The 17,890-nt window shown below is 41.0% G+C and overlaps 1 protein-coding gene across 7 annotated transcripts in view; it reads right to left on the bottom strand.

Moving 5' to 3' along the window:
* The window catches only part of FAM13C (family with sequence similarity 13 member C), a 122,261-nt gene that overhangs the window by 68,491 nt on the left and 35,880 nt on the right, over positions 1 to 17,890 (bottom strand). For all 7 annotated transcript variants that reach the window (XM_057735872.1, XM_057735871.1, XM_057735865.1 and 4 more), the window contains one exon: positions 2,295 to 2,413. In XM_057735872.1, coding sequence (XP_057591855.1) covers positions 2,295 to 2,413 — 119 coding nt within the window. The remainder of the gene's footprint in view (positions 1 to 2,294; positions 2,414 to 17,890) is intronic.

The following is a 17,890-nucleotide window of genomic DNA, read 5'->3' as shown; positions in this document are numbered from 1 at the left end:
TCTAAATACTAAACCTAATATACCAGACATAACTGGCCTCACAGCCCCTGATCTGCAACTTGACACCAGATCCTGTGATTGTCAGTGCTGGTGCATAGACAATTCTGGAATGCTGCTAGATCCTGTCAAAGTGGAGCACGGAGGCTAGAAAGGAAAAAGAAAGAAAAGAACAACACGGTATTCGGGGTCCTATGGAGGTGTGCTACAGTGTAGAGGAAGACAGACCACATCTGTTTTGGGGGAGATAAGCCTGAATCAATGAGGAAGGCTGCCCAGTGGCCCTGTATCCAGTTCCTTCTCCTGACATGCAGAAGGGGTCTAGGAACCGCCTAAAATGTTACACAAACGTGCGTGTGTGCATCTGTGTTTTTCTGAGGAAAAGTGCCATAGACCTGAGAATCCGAATGAACTGCCAACTCTCCACCCCAGGTTTAAGAGTTGCTGTCCTGTATGTTTCCTCATGAGGACTTTTCTAACTTAGTAGTCTTAGCTCCCACTAGTCATGTGTGAGTGACCCTCAGCAGAGAATCCTGTTTAATTTCCGACCTGCCCTTTGATAACAGTAACATTACCATTTACCTTCTCCACTATAGATGGGATGGAAAGTGGTTTTAAGTTTACCAAACGTCAAGCATCTTTGAAAAGGTGGACTGCTAATGTAATTTTCCCCTATCAGCCTCTGTGGAGTATCCACCCTAAAGGGCACCATGCATTTCATACACAGACATGAATGATTTCGTCTCCTTTTGTGTGTGTTTTGTTTTGCCTCTTTTAAGATTCTGAAATACACATGGGAATATAGTTGGCCTTATTCTTGCTGAGAGAGGCAGTCACCAGTCTGGTGGGGGGAGACCGGGTCACTGCCTGAATTGGTTCTAGTCAACCTAAAACAGCTTTGTTATAATAAGGCCTCCAACAGGAGGGCAAGTGTTGCCATCAGCAGAGAAATGACAGGGCTGAGTCCCCTGACCTGAGGTCAAGTAAGAATACACAGACATGAGATGGCCACCATCAAGGAGGTAAGAAAAGGTGTCGAAGGTATCCAACTGGATAATGGATCACCTTACTTTTGGGGTCTCTGTCAAACCTTTGGGGCTCTATGATTCTAAATTTAGTATGTTGACTATTTTAAAGCACAATTTCACTGTATATAAAATAGATTACTAATAAGGACCCACTGTATAGCATAGGGAACTCTTCTCAATACTCCAGTGTATATGGGAAAAGAATCTAAAAAGGAATGGATATATGTATATGTATAACTGATTCACTTTGCTGTACAGCAGAAACTAACACATTTTAAATCAACTATACTCCGATAAAAATTAAAAAAAAAAAAAAAAAGCACAATTTCATCACACAGCCAATCTGTCTGTCATGGTTGATTCATTTAGACTCTGCTGCCTTAGAAAAAATTTTGAAAGGTCATGCCCAGAAGCACAGCCCTCCCTTTCCACAGAGTGAGAGCTAAGATTACACTGTACACAAGATCCTATAAAGACAGCTGACACAACTAGCAGTTGAATTCTTTCTTCTGTTTATTTCCAGAAGAGACTTTCCATAGACAGCTGCAAGGCCAGGCTCCCACCCAAATGCCATGCCAACATTGCTGCAGACAGCCTTCCACCCACATTCCTGCCCTGGACCCAGGGCTGTCTCCAGCCAACCTAGGAGACCAGAGAGGCCAGCCCCAGGGCCACTTCAGGGCTTAGACACACCACTTGGATCAGCACAGAAGCCACACCTGCTATGCTGTAATCAGACATTTGTAGGTTCAAATTCTGGCTCAGCCTTTTTTACTTGTACAATATCAGGCAAGTGCCTTAATGTCTCAGCCTCAGCCTCCTTCTCCATGAAATGGGAATAGAAGCACCCACTTTCAGGGGAAGGGGTGAGGGCTAAATGACAGATTATGTGAAAAGCAACTGGCTTGATCTCTACACTGTCATCACCAATTATCATTATCACAGAAGAAAACCTAATCATCTCTAGCATGGAATGAAAGAGGACAAAATGAAATCAGCATTTCTCTCTCTCAGGGCAAGAGAGTCTCCACCCCTCTCTGAGCCTTAAGGCTGATTAACTTCAAACTGAAGGCAGAGAAAGTAGGTTATTTCTCTTAAGACTCAATGATTCTCCTTCTAGGCCCCCTTAAGGAGTTCCTCTGACTTCAAGGGATGCCAACAAAAGTCAGAAAGCCTTGCCTCTTGTGCAGGGGGTAGCAAGCACAGGTGCTAGCGTTTCTGGGAAAGGAACCCCAGGCCCAATGCAACTTCTGACAACAAAGGGCCCACCTTGGTTGAACGTGCACGGTTTCTTGGCACCTGAAGGTGTGGTTTTGCGGACTCTCCTGAGCTGGTGTTCCTGTTCTCCCCCGACACTCCAACTGGCTGGGTACCACACGCTCTGTGTCCTGCAAGAAAAATAGGAACAGCAGATGAATGGGCAGCAGCCATCAGTTTCACAGTGTCCTCCAGCGGGGGTGGGTCACAGGGCAGGGCAGCGGCCGTACAAAACACACGCTACTGACGGTTGTGGGGAAGGGTGCCCACGAGTGATCGGAAACTTAAAAAGACTGTTTCTATCAGTCAGTTGCTGCAAGATTACAGAATAAAGAAAAAAATAATAACCTAAACTTTACAGACGTTAAAAATATTATAGGAGAGTATGTAATGAATAGATTTGCAAATACAGTATCTAGAATATTTATAGCACAGGCTCATTTTTATAAAAAACAAACATATGTAGGAATGTACACACAGTCACTCTCACACACACACACAAATTGGGATCAAGTAAACCAAAATCTTAACAGCGATTAACACTAAGATGTCATTTTTTTTCTTTTTACAATACTCATACATTATTCCTATGATAAGAAAAAAATTTCTCAGTCTGAAAACTAAGGAACAAATTATTTTTATAAATTCCAAATCCCAAGCATGCTTGGTATCCCTCCCCTCCCCTCCCTCCCTTTTTCTCTCTCTCTCTCCCCCCTTCAGACACACACACACACACACACACACACACACACACACACACACACCCCTACACCTGTCATTGGCTACTCTGCATCCAAAGAAATCACTGTATTGGTCCCATCATTCCATGATTAACTCTACTCATTAATTTAGACAACTCCAGAAGCCAATTCTAGGGAGTATCATAAACGCACCCAAGTTAAAATGAATCTGTAACCAATACAAGGATACACATACCCAAAATGAAAGATTAATGTACGTCCGGCAATCAAACCACTATAGTCTTTGAGTCATGCTAAACCTCTGACAAATTCCCCTTAGGATAAAATAGCCCCTCTTTCCCTGAAAAATGAAATACTAAAACCAAAATCAGTGAGAAATTTTAAAAATCCAGATGGCTACTGTCATACAGTCAAAATACTCATGCAATGCAGTGAACTTGGGTCTGACTGTGCAGTATACTGTGGGGACAATACAGACCAAGTTCCTTTCTTAAGGGTATGGATTGAAGGCAGTACAAACGTCAGTATTTTAGGTGTCTCGGAAGTCATTTTTCTAAAATACTAGAATAATTTGGTGGGGCTATTTGCCAAGTAGTCATCATAAGCTTCTAAAGCAAAATCATAGGAATGCTTTCCAATAAGAGAAGTAAAATGGAAAGTGGGAGCAGAGCTGACGAAAAGTAATGATTTAGAACTACCACGATCCTTTCTTTAATTCCATTTTTCTAATCCTCCAGCTTCAGGGAAGAAGACACACAACGTGAAAGGGTTCCATTAGTATCCAATAGTTCCCTAGACATAGTAGCTGCTTGTGAAAAATTCTACAGCTACTCAAACACTGGCCAAGTTTCCCCAAACAATGATTTTCCAGTGAGATAGGTCTGCTTGCAAGTATGCTAGGTATGTGACCTTAAGCAAATTACATCAATTATCTGGACCTCAGTTTCCTCATCTGTAAAATGGAGATAACACTCCAAGCTCACAAGGTTTTTGAACAAGATGCTCTTTCACTGCTTGCCAACTGGAGGCACACAGTGGATGGGAGCTATTGATGATGATAACAGTCCTTTTATAAAACTTTCCTCAAAGCTCAATATTCTGAAACTAGTTTTAAGGAAATCCTTAGAGACTTAACCAAACAGTTCAGCAAAAGCAAACTTATTTTTCCAGTGGGATGCTTGTTTCAGGTTTCTATACTAATAATATTATTTTAAACACTGTTATTTAGAAGCCACCTTACTTGTAGACCTAAAGAAATGGCTCTTCTAATTTCTAAACTATTTAAACCAGAAATTTCCATTTTATTAAAACTTAAGCCTTTTCAGGAAGAGTAGAGGTTTTTTCCCCCCAAAGACAGTGTTTTATCTCATTCTTTGAACCCACAGAGGTTGAGAAGGGTTACAGGCCACACACTGCTGGACTCCCATAGATTTTACAAACAAAAGCAAAAATAAACAAATAGGAATACATCAAACTAAAAAGCTTTTGCACAGCAAAGAAAATGATCAACAAAAGGAAAAAGGCAGCCTACTGAATGGGAAAAGATATTTGCAAATTTATATATAAGATAAGGGGCTAATATCTAATACATACAAAGAACTCGCACAACTCAATAACAAAAAGAAATCTGATTAAGAAATGCGCAGAGGACCTGAAGAGACATTTCTCCAAGGAAGACATACAAATGGCCAACAGAAATATGAAAAGATGGTCAACATCACTAATCATCAGGGAAATGCAAATCAAACCCACAAAGAGGTATTGTCTCACACCTGTCAGAATGTCTTTTTGCTAACAGCCAACAAATAAATGTTGGTGAGGATGCAGAGAAAAGGGAACCCTCATGCACTTTTGGTGGGAATGTAAATTGGTAGAGCCACTATGAAAAACAGTATGGAGTTTTCTCAAAAAATTAAAACTGGAACTACCATATGACCCAGTGATTCCACTTCTGGGTGTTTATCCAAAGAAAATGAAAACACTAATAGATACATGCTCCCCTATGTTCACTGTAGCATTATTTACAATAGCCAAGATACAAAAGCAATCTAAGGGCCCATTGACAGAAAAGGGATACAGAGGATGGTATAAACACAGGTGCGTGCACGTGCTCACGCACACATGCACACACACAAATTGAATATTACCCAGTCATAAGAAACGAATGAAATCTTGCCACTTGCAACAACACGGATGCACCTAGAGGGCATTTTGCTAAGTGAAATAAGTCAGACAGAGAAAGACAAATACTGTATGATTTCACTTACAATGGAATATAAACAACAAAAAAAATGAACAAGCAAAACCAAACAGAAAGATACATGGACACAGAGACCAAACTGATGGTCACCAGAGGAAAGCTGGGAGGGAGATTGTGCGATATAGGTGAAAGGGATTCAAGAGGTATACACTTTCAGTGATAAGTCACCGGTATGTACAACACAGGGAAAATAGTTAACAATACTGTAGCAACTGTGTATGGTGACAGATGGTTACTAGACATATCATGCTGAACAATGTGTTATGCAAACAAATGTTGAACCACTATGTTGTACACCTGAAACTAATTCAACATTGAATGTCAACTACACTTCAACAAAGAAAAACAATCACCTACTACATACCAAGGATGTTGATAGTTAAGAGGGTTATATAAAAGTGAATCAGACATCCTTGCCCCAAAGAACTTTAAAATCTGTTTCCGACAAAGACTAAAGTGTGCGAGTGCAGACATTAGCTTGCCTACTTCTGTGTTAACATGTTTGTCAAATGGGCAGGTCCAAACTGACCAAAGGGAATGAGGGAAGTAAAAGCCAAGACCTTCTCCTCCAGGTCTGTGTTCCTGCCACCTGGTCAGACAGTCTGGATGGGCCTCTGTGAGAGGAGTCATCCTACATCTTTTCCTGCTCCCAACCACCCTCTCCTACCCTTTGACCTCACCTCCTGCATGTCCCAAGCCCAGCCTCAGTTAAGTGATTTGTGGGTTTTCTGCTATATGCAGAAACAAACAAATTGATTAAGATCTGAGATATTTCATAAGAAAGACATTTCTCAGAAGATATTTCATAATAAAACAAATGTTATTTTGGTTCTATTCTGAACCACGAGCAGAGGCTAAGATAGAATACACAATGACAAGAGAGGCTCAAAACCAACCCCAGCTGCATTACGGAAAAAAAAATAGGTGCCCCTCAGCGGAAATGGTGAAATATGATATTTTGTCCTTGTTGGGATTTTAGTGAGTTCAGCTGGCTCATAAAGAACTTGAGAGAATCTAGTTTTAACCCAATGGCATGGCCACTGCTTCAGGCCCTTCCAAATTTCCCAATTTGTACAAATCCATGACCCAGAAGAAAGAATTTTCCATCCTCATTCCAGTTTTTGGCCATCTGCTCTAGCTTGCCAAAGCAGAAAATTACCCTTGGGCCTCAAAGACATATGCATCCTCTGAATCTCCTAAGTCAAACAGTCACTTTTTTCAGTCTTCTCACACTTGAGGTTTTAACTGTGACCATTCTATTCCAAAACTGATTAAAAATGTTATTTTCTCCAATTGCTGGCTTAAATTTTAAATTAAATGGTTTTATAACTAATCACTCCATTGCTAATAAAAATGTCTTGCATCTATGAGAGCATGTTCTTCCCAAGAGCTCTAATTACTACCTGATTAATGCATCTGATATTTCCATAGTTCAGAAAAGGATATATTTTCAGCTCTTAGAACAAACAGGGAAAGTGTTATACCCTATCCTGTATCACCTTAAAGTTCCTATTACCTTAAATCTGCATATGTCTGTAAAAGTGACTTGAAGTCCTTCTGTATAATCGGGAGTTTTAAAGACCTTTACCCCGATTAAAAGAACTATTCGATTATCACATTCATTTCATAATTGGGGGAAAGGAAGCCCTGGAAGAGATTATTTAAATTTCCCTTTAAAAATGTGTCTGGGGCTTTCCCTGGTGGTGCAGTGGTTAAGACTCTGCACTCCCAATGGAGGGGGCCTGGGTTCGATCCCTAGTCAGGGAACTAGATCCCACACGCATGCCGCATGCACAACTTAAAAAAAAAAAGACCCCACATGCCACAACTAATGATCCCACGCGCCGCAACAAAGATCACATGTATTGCAACTAAGACCTGGTGCAGCCTAAATAAATAAATAAATATTTTTTAAAAAATGTGTCTGATTATCACTTAAGAAACAGGGAACTTAGATCACTATTTCTTCAGTCCTATCAGTCCCATTTTTTAAATAATTTCTGCCTACCTTAGTCACTGTTTTAACACAGAAATAAAGTAAATCATGGAAGAAGGCAGGCATAGGTTCAAAATCTACACACATAACCAAAGCAGGATCTCCTCTGATCCTATTTCATTATCTGTAATACAGAGATATCACATAGGTTACTGCTTAGAGTTGTAAGAATTTCTAGTAGAAAACAGACATTCAAATTATGTCATCTACCTTGTCCACTTTCCAAATCAAATAACATTCATTGAGTGCCTGATCTGTACCAACCACAACTAGGCACTTTTAACCTATATTCCCTCATTTAAAACTAGGAGGTAGATTTTACTCTCCCAGTTTTCCCCAGTGAGAATAATCGCGAGCAGACGTGACAGATGACTTACCTAGGACAGAAAGACTTTCTTTTATGCAAGAGATGCCTTCCTGAAGACCCAGCAAAATCTAACTGAGATTTATATATTTTAAGACCACTCCCATACAGAAGAGACTGGGTATTTTTGTTCACCAGCTAAAGTGGAAATACTTCAAAAACTAAACACAGCTTATAATTCAATAGGCCAAAACAGCTTTGAAATTATGCAAATCTTGATAAATTGGGGGGGGGAGGGAACTACATTGTTTCAAATTAATTGCATTCAGAGACCTAATACTTTATATTTAATAGTTAATTCAAATTGCATAAAATAGGACCATGTTGTACCACTTGAGCTAGAGAATCCAGATTCTAATTTCTAAATCCAAATTCAGAGTTCTTCCCACTATGTTTCAATATACGGAGTTTACTACTGTCAAATGACAACACTGAAACAATTCAGTAACTAGTTTGAAGCCCTTTATTAAGGGAAACCAATCCATGGGTTTGAGGAGTATAGTACCTATCAAGCAGTAAAGCACTCTTCCTGAGGGAACACAGAAACAGGGCATGAGTGACTAGGAGGATAGGGATTTCCTTACAAAGATAGCAAGGCCTATGTTCTAGTATAATGTAAGCTAACTAAAGATGAGTTGGAGGATTGTAATTGATGTGTGTTAGGTTTCCTTGACAGGTGCTTCCAGTAAGTGCAGGCTGACTTAGGTATTAGTATTGGAAGTCCTGGCCAGAGCCATTAGGCAAGAAAAAGAAATAAAAGACATCTAAATTGGTAAAGAAGTAAAACTGTCACTCTTTGCAGATGACATGACATTATATAGAGAAAACACTATAAAGACGACAAAAAAACAAAACTATGACAAATTCAGTAAAGGTGCAAGATGTAGAATCAATATACAAAAATCTGTTGTGTTTCTATATACTAATAACAAACTATCAGAAAGAGAAATTAAGAAAACAATCCCATTTACAACTGCAGTAAAAGGAATAAAATAGCTAGCAATAAATTTAATCAAGGAGGTGAAAGACCTGTATACTGATAAGACACTGATGAAAGAAATTGAAAAAGACACAAATAAATGGAAAAGATATTCCATGCTCATGGACTAGAAGAATTAGCAGTGTTAAAATGTCCATATTACCCAAAATAATCTACAAATTCAATGCAATCCCTGTTAAAATTTCAATGGTGCTTTTCACAGGACTAGAACAAATAATTCTAAAATTTGTATGGAACCACAAAAGACACCAAATAGCCAAAGCGATCTCGAGAAAGAAGAACAAGGCTGGAGGTATCATGCTCCCTGATTTCACAAATCTTTACTAACTGAAACAGTACAGTATTGGCATAAAAATAGATTCATGGATCAATGGAACAGAATACAGCCCAGAAATAAACCTATGCATATGTAGACAATTAATTTATGACAAAGAAGACAAGGATGTACAATTGGGAAAAGACAGTCTCTTCAATAAATGGTGTTGAGAAAACTAGACGGCCATACGCAAAAGGATGAAACTGGACCACTGTCTTACACCATACACAAAAATTAACTCAAAATTGACTAAAGACTTGAATGTAAGACCAGAAACCATCAAACTTCTAGAAGAAAACATATATGGTAAGTTCCTTGACATTACTCTTAGCTATATTTTTTTGGATCTGACTCCAAAAACAACTGCAACAAAAGCAAAATAATTAAATGACACTACATCAAACTAAAAAGCTTCTGCATGATGAAGGAAACCACCAAGAAAATAAAAGGCAACATACTGAATGGGAGAAGATACTTGCAAATCATAAACCTGATAAGGGGCTAATATCCAAAATATAAAGAACACATACAACTCAATAACAAAAACCCAACAATCCAATTTTTAAAAGGGCAGAGGATTTAAAAAGACATTTTTCCAAGGAAGACGTAAAGATGGCCAACAACCACATGAAAAGAAGGTCATCATCACTAATTTTGAGGAAATGCAAATCAAAACCAAAATGAGATAGCATCCCACACCTGTCAGAATAGCCGTTATAAAAAAGACAATAAGTAACAAGTGTTGACAACCTTTGTGTACTATGGGTGGGAATGTAAATTGGTGCAGCCACTGTGGAAAACAGTACGGACATTACCCAAAAAACTAAAGATAGAACTATCTAATCACACAGCAATTCCACTCCTGAGTACTTACCTGAGGAAAAGAAAACACTAATTTGAAAAGATGTTTGCAGCCCAATGTACACAGCAGCATTATTTACAATAGCTAAGATATGGAAGCAACCTGTCTATTGACAGATGAACAGATAAAGAAGATGTGGTAAATACATACAAGGGAATACTACTCAGCCATAAAAGAGAATGAAATCTTGACATCAGCAACAACATGGATGGACTTTGAGGGTATTATGCTAAGTGAGATGAGTCAGTTAGAGAAAGATTAATAACTGTATGATTTTACTTATATGTGAGACCTAAAAACCAAACAAATGAAATGAACAAACAAAACCCATAGTTACAAAGAACAGATCAGTGGTTGTCAGAGGGGAAGGGGCTTGGAGGTGGGCAAAAATGGTGGAGGTCAGCTGAATGGTGATGGATGGAAACTATACTTACTGTAGTGATCACTTTGTGGTGTACACTAACATGAAATTATTATGTTATACTCTGAAACTAATATGTTAGAGGAAAAAAAAGATTTCTTTATAGTGGAGGATGCTCTGATGGTTCTTAATAGATGACTCGAGCCCCCTTAGATTCTGATGTTCCCTTGGTCAAAAAAAGTCTGAATTCCTTCCCTTTATTTCCCCCAAGTTCCCCAGTGGTTTATGCTGTGGAGGCTCACCTGGCAGCTTTCTGAGTCCCCCAACGGCTGCCACCTTGCTTTCTTTAGATTGAGGGGTACCTATTAATTTCCCTTGAAATAATCTTCCCTAATTCAACCAGGTTTACTGTTTCTGGCTGCCTGTGCACAGTTCCTGAGACCTTAGGCCTCACCATGAAAAGGTAGAGAGTCTTTCACACACCACAATTTTCCACCTGGAAAAATTAGGACAAACTCAAAGAGCTCAGAATGCAAAAGAAGCAGAGCTCCACCTGAGAGAAGCCTCCTGGAGATCCCAGAGAGCAGCCCAAGAGGCTGCAGCACACCAAGAGGGCTCTGTTGGTACCTTCATCATGCGCCTAGGAGCCGTCCCGGAATCTTCAGCACCTGTCTTCAGGTCCCATCTCATCGCCACTGTCCCATGACCAAACTACAACAACTTGGTAATGAGTGTGATGTCTTTTGTCCAAGGGAATACAATCCCTGGATTAGGAGAGTACAGGACCTCAAAGCACTGGAACGCTCCTCCCGAATGATTCTGGGCAAGCGCGAGTTTTAAAGAGCATTCGAAAGGGCAAGGCGGAAGGGGCACGTGATTGGCTAGGAGAACGGGAATTCCTTAGAAGGCTGGTGGGTCCTATTTTCTAGGGTAAGATAAACGAGCTAAGGCTGAGTTAGAGGATTGTGATTGGTTTCTGCTCAATTTCCTTGACAGGTGTTTCCCATAAGACCAGGCTGATTTAGGTTTAGATTTGTGAGGTGGGCTGGGCCCCTAGGCAAGCTCTATTTTATGGGTCCCGATAGACAAATTAAAAATTAACATTATCACTGCAGACCTGCGAAGTATCCCATGCAAATCAGCGAGAGCACCATCACCTTTAACATGTAACAGCTGGGGTGGGTGGTATTCAAGTGTGAAATCAAGAGAGCATACAACAGAGTATCAAAGAGAGTTACCAGGCATTTGGGTTCTTAGTGGTATTTATTTTTGCTCCTCTGCAGCATGTGGATAAAAGACACAGGATTCCAAAGTGAGAGAGATTCATCAAGAAATGACGGTCTTCCTTTAATGAGTTTACACAGGTTGGAGGCAGCAGGGAGTGGCAGGATTAACCAGTTGCATAAGAGGCAAGATTAGCTGCCTTGGGTGTTGTGACTGTCCCAAATCCAAGCACCTCGCTCCAGGAAGCCTCATGTCTGCTCCTGCCCCACTGATGAGTTAGACCTCCCAGACCTCCTACAAGCCTCCGACTCTCCGCTCACTCCAACTGCGACACATCACTAAGTCTACAGAAGGCCCCAAACAGGATGAAGCTCAAAGGAAAGCGGAGGTCTGATCCTGGTCATGATTACTTTGCTCTACTCCCTAGTAGCACTGGTATCTCAAACTGCCACACATCAGGCCCTGAAGAGTGCTCATGCTGGTGTTTGAACCAGCCTGATCCCTCAGGCCTGTGAGGCTTCTGACTCGGCCATTCTAACTCCTAGGATTCAGGAACAGGCCACCTCTTCCGCATTATGGGCTTCCGAGGTTTCGTACTCCAGTTGACTCTTGAACAATACAGGGGTTGGGGCGCCTGACCCCCTACTTGCACTCCCACCCCCAGTCGAGTATCTGTGTACGATTATTTCTGCCTCAGAAACCGAGGAATTGATAAGCGATTCACCCAAGGGCAGGAAGCTGAAACCATTTGGATAGAATCAGGACTTGAATCCAAGTTCTTTTGATTCCACATATTGTGCTCTCTAATCAGCAAAAAGTTTTCCCCACATTTAGTTCATTTAAAGATCTGTAAAATGAAAATACAGGGACTTCCCTGGTGGCGCAGTGGTTGGGAATCCTCCTGCCGGTGCAGGGGGCACAGGTTCGACCCCCGGTCTGGGAACATCCCATATGCCACAGAGCAACTGGGCCCTGCAAGCCACAAGTACTGAGCCCACGCACCTAGAGCCTGTGCTCCACAACAAGAGAAGCCACCTCACTGAGAAGCCTGTGCACCACAAAGAAGAGTAGCCCCTGCTTGTCACAACTAGAGAAAACTAGAGAAAGCCCACGTGCAGCAATGAAGACCCAACGCAGCCAAAAAGAAAAAGGAAAAAAAAAAAAAAAAAAAAAACAGGTACCATACATATTTTTTTTAAATGTGCATGTAAGTCGCCCCCTACAGATCCAACCCATGTTATTCAAGGGTCATCTGTGCTTTCATTTATCATTCAAATATGCAGCTTCTATCAGGTGTACATTCTGTGTTCTTCCTAATTCTTGCCCCCAGGGAGCTCGTAGGCTAGTGGCAGTAATGCTTGGGAGGGAAGGGCAGGTATGACACAAACCACACCCAGGCTACTACAATATAGTATAAGGTATGGGTGAGATGCTCTGGGAGCCTGTAGGAATGACACCAAACCCAGTTCAAGGGAGAAGCATCACTGAAGGGGTCTGAAGGATGAAGCACAAATGGGGAGGCAGAAGTACCAAGGCAAACAGGTGTCAGTGAGAGCATGGCATGTTTGAGGAACCCAGAGCGGCTGGCACTGTTTGGGGTTAGAGTCACATAGGTGGGGAGGGGACCAACGAGGTGGGCAAGGCACAGGCAGAGGCCAGGTCACACGAGCCCTGTGAGAGTTTGCACTTTACTCTGAAGGCACTGGCGGGTCTCTGAATGAAAGATCATCTGGGGTTTGTGAGGCACGTGGATTCGAATATGAGGAGGGAGAGTGAAAGAAAGGAGGACGGTTAGATAATAGAGCAGCCCAAGCAAGAGGTGACTGTCACCTGACATTACAGAGGCGGCAGTCAGAATGGAGAAAGACTGATTGGTTTAAAAGATATTAAATCAGTGGAAACAACAGGCCTGGTGGTTGACAGGATGCAGCTGAATGAAAAAGAGGATGGACTGAAGATGAGTCCAAATCTCGAGCTTGGAAAACGGGGTGAATAATACCACTGCTCCCTGAGGTGGAGACAGGGAGAGAAACAGTGCTCAGGAAGAGTTGGGTGTGTGCCCGTGCGGCACCCAAGTGGGCGATGATAAACAGATGGGCTGGGGTCCCAGAGACAGATCAGGGCTGGGAATGTGTCTGGAAATAAGCATGAAGGTGACAAACTACAAGTGGAATAATTCCATTCAGTAGGTGCAGAGAGAGAAGAAAAAACCTAGAAGAGAACCCTGAGAGGGCTTCCCTGGTGGCGCAGAGGTTAAAAATGTGCCTGCCAGTGCAAGGGACACAGGTTCGAGCCCTGGTCTGGGAAGATCCCGTGCGCCACAACTACCGAGCCTGTGCTCTAGAGCCCTCGAGCCACAACTACTGAGCCCTCGTGCTACAACTACTGAAGCCCGAACGCCTAGAGTCCGTGCTCCACAAGAGAAGCAACCACAATGAGAAGCCCTCGCACCACAACAAAGAGCAGCCCCCACTCGCCGCAACTAGAGGAAGCCCACACATAGCAACGAAGACCCAATGCAGCCAAAAATAAATAAATAAATAAATAAACAGAGAACCCTGTGAGACACCACCAGTATTTATGGGACTGATGATATATTGTTAAATTAAAAATTAAGCTGCAAAATAGCATATACAGTAAGAGCCCATGGAAGGGAATTCCCTGGTGGTTTTGCGGTTAGGACTCTCTGCTTTCACTGCCATGGGTCGAGGGCTCAATCCCTGGTCAGGGAGCTGAGATCCCACAAGCCATGCAGCAAGGCACGGCAAACAAACAAACAAAATCAGTAAGAGCCTGTGGGAAAGGTGGAGAGGAAGATCAAATATGTGTGTGTATCTGTATATGTGTGTATTATTGTGTACTTATCTTTTTGTGGGACATGTTAATTTATACTCTATTGTTTGAATTAATGAGTATGTATTGTTTTTATAATTTAACATAAGAATATTTCATTTTACAAACCTTTAAGAGACAGGTAGATGGGAAGGAAACTGCAAAGACAACCAAGAAAGGGAAATGGGAAGAAAATGCAGAGGGAAGGAGGCTTATTGCCGACCCTATTTATGTCTTATCTCACTGTAATGCTCAAGGATTTTAACTCCATGTGGAAAATCCGGGTAAGGCAATAAAAGAAACAATAAATATTAGTAAAAGTGCACTCAACCATATGACTTCTCTCTGAAAATGTTATAAATAATGTTCTCTAAAATAGACGCCACTGTTTCTTACAGTCTAGGTATGTTAACTTTTAATAAAGACATGCAACTTCCTTCAGCGAGGAATCAAAACTTATGACCAAATGGGACAACAGATGCAGTGAGTCAGCACCTGTAAATATGGTGACACAAGCGTAAGCCTTCCTACTGAAACCTGGTCAGACCCGCAGGGCAGAGGCATGAAAGAAAGACATGATGGCACCTTCATCAAGTCTACACTCTCTTCTCTGTTCCATTGCCTCTTAAGCCTATGACAGAAGCTAGTGCCTCATTTTGACTTTAAAAGATTACTATACTTTCTCTGACTTTAATATAAAATAAATATTTATGCATATTTTAAATCATCTCGCTTTGAATTAAGATTTAAACTCCTTTAACTGCCTGTTTCTTACTATAGAACATTTCCTTCCCAGGGAAAAAAAACCACCTTTTACTCCCCTTTTCACGGAGAAAGTGAACAGCCTGTTGATACGGAAACTCTACCATGTTATTTTCTGAAATGATGAAACTGTCTGTTATTCTTTGCTTTCAAATATCCCTCAGAGTTCCATTTCACAGGCTCCCTTGTTTATTTGGTTTAGCAAGAATCAAATTATCCTTCTGTTCCCAAAGCAGCCATGAGAAAAATCCAAAATCACCATCACAAAACTGACCCCAGCTCCTCAAGCTTCCCCGCTCACGTCAAGCACAAGGAGAAGCAGGGATCCTCAGACTCAGAAAAAGCTCCACACTCAATGAGCAGGTGGCAAAGGGGGTGCTTCCAGTTCTAGTTACTGATAAACTCTGTGGTTCCCTGATAGCTACTTATTCAAGTACATACTGAATACTTTCTACCATGCCAGGGACGGTTCCAGCCATGAGACCACAGTAGAAAACAAAATAGATCTTCACTCAGGAAAAACAGCAGCAGCAACAACAACAACAAAAACAAAAAAAAGAGGAAGAGGAAGATGAAAAAAAGGAGAAGAAAGTTCTGGTTTTTGTCAAGTCAATGCAGATTCCTCCCCATTTCTGACCTTCCATTGTAATAACAGATGATCAAATCAATAAGCCTAAGAGCACCACAAGATACATAATATCTTCTGAGAAGATCCCTCTGTGCCCTGATCACCTTTCAACTCATACCCTTTGTCCGCTCAGTACAGGTTCCTCATTCCCAGGATGTCTGCCTTATTCCCACCTTATTTATATCCTGCCTTAGTTCAGGCTGATGTAACACGAATACCACAGACTGGGTAGCTTAAACAACAGAGATTTCTCACTGTTCTGGAGACTGGAAAGTCCAAGATCAAGGGGCCAGCCAATTGGGTTCCTAGTAGGGCCCTCTTCCTGGTTTACAGATGATGCTTTCTTGCTGTGTCCTTACGGGGCAGAGGGAGAGGATGCAACCTTCTCTTGTCTCTTCTTACAAGGGCACTAATCCATCTCCCAAAGGCTCCATCTCCAAATACCATTACATTAAATATTACAGTTTCAACATACATATTTGGGGGGGGGGTGGTATACAAATAGGCAATCCATACCCTATCCAATGGATCCTGGGTGGTCCCATTCCAATCCCATGTCCTCTGATGACTTAAGGCCACATCAATCTCCCTGTCTCTCTCCTTCTGGACTCCTCTCGTTCTCTGTACCTTTAATACTGTATGGCCTTCTTCCACAGTATATGCAGAATGTGTGCTTAGCTTTCAGCCCCTGAGTTAAAATGTAAGCAAGCACCCCCATAGAGGAAGGCTGTGTCTCGCATTTCTTTCAGTCTCTCCAAGTGTTTCAGCATGGTCTTTGTATTTTGTATATTTTGTATCAACAAAAATATTTGTTGGTTCATTCATTCAGTCATAACATGGGCACCGAGCATCAGAGCCTGATGCAGAGGGTCAGTCGTCTGTGGATTTGTGAAATGTAAACACACAGACACACACACACACACTTCCACAACATAAAGGCTAAATATTCCTACTGAAACACCAGTGTCTCACTGCTTGCATGCTCATTTCTGTATCTGAAATGAGGCTAAGAGAGTTTGGCCTAGGGAAGGGCCTTGAACAGCTGTTTTACTGAATAAATAAGAAACTGCCAAACACTAACAGCAGCTTGCATTTACAGTATGTAAACTTCTCAAACTGTTAGCACAACTTATCAAGTATGTTTCTTAAAATAAGGGGATCTAAGTACTTGGAAAGAATCCGTTTTCGGCATTATTATTATAATATTTATAGTAATGTTATAATTATTATAATCCTATCTACATCATTATTATGTCTATGATGGTTTTTCACAGCTTATGGTCATATACAATTCAACCCAGAATCTTCCTTACAAATTCTCAACAAATGAAAACTTTAGGTCTTCCTGTAGAACACTGAATTGCTATCCAACTGCTGAACAAAACACAGCATTAGACAAGGGTGTTTCACAGCTTTCAGCCCTGGGCACTAAGCATGTTCCTGTATTGACAAGGAACATGTGTCTTTCATCCTGCTGAACCAGTCATTGAGGACTTTTAGGGAAGTCTAACTGTTCTCACAAAATGTGGAACAGTTAACAGAAAGGAGAATCATGTCATTCCAACATTCTCCTTTTAAAGACTTTGTGGAAGCAGCAGATCTCTCCCATCTTTAAAACATATGGTTCTGTTTTAGGCTTTTTTTTTTTTTTTCTTTTGAGGGAGGTTGTAGAAGGCAGTGGAAGGAAGAAGAGAAATAACATTATCTCAGAAACCAGAAATGCCTGGATGGATTTTAATTTCACAGAAATTTATTTTAAAAAGCATTTTATAACTGTAGTTAAAATAAACTGAAGTGAAAATGAAATACTATGTACTATGCTAACTCAAATTTAAAATAACAGCAGTAAGAAAATAAATCCCAACAAGAAAATTTTTCTAAAATAGCTAAAGAGAACAGACACACTGAAAATAGTGGTATCTTGTGAATACCTAATATCCACTTGCATTATGGCTTCTGGTCCATTTTAACAGTGGTTAAAAGACGCCAAGTCTTTGATGCTAGCTCTCCTTGGCAATACCCCAGATACCAGACTTTAGGAAACCCCACAAAGGTGCAAAATATTAGCTCCCTCTTAAAAGATCCCCACCTACAATGTTAGTACAAACCAAGACCAACTCTCTAGAAGCCGACACTTGTCTTTTCAAAGGCCACGTGAGCAATCTCTATGTCTAATTTCTCAATGAACTTAGACTGGTAAAGCAGGCTGTTTATTTCTAAGTCTTTTATCAGACTTGTTAGCCACAGTAGAATATGTAAAGTTTTTGCTTCAAAAGAGGGCTCTATTTAGGAAGAATGTTTC

Source organism: Hippopotamus amphibius, chromosome 5, assembly GCF_030028045.1.
Source record: "Hippopotamus amphibius kiboko isolate mHipAmp2 chromosome 5, mHipAmp2.hap2, whole genome shotgun sequence".
Lineage (NCBI taxonomy): Eukaryota > Metazoa > Chordata > Mammalia > Artiodactyla > Hippopotamidae > Hippopotamus > Hippopotamus amphibius.
The sequence above is the reverse complement of the archived record's forward strand: the minus strand, read 5'-3'. Positions and strand labels throughout refer to the sequence as shown.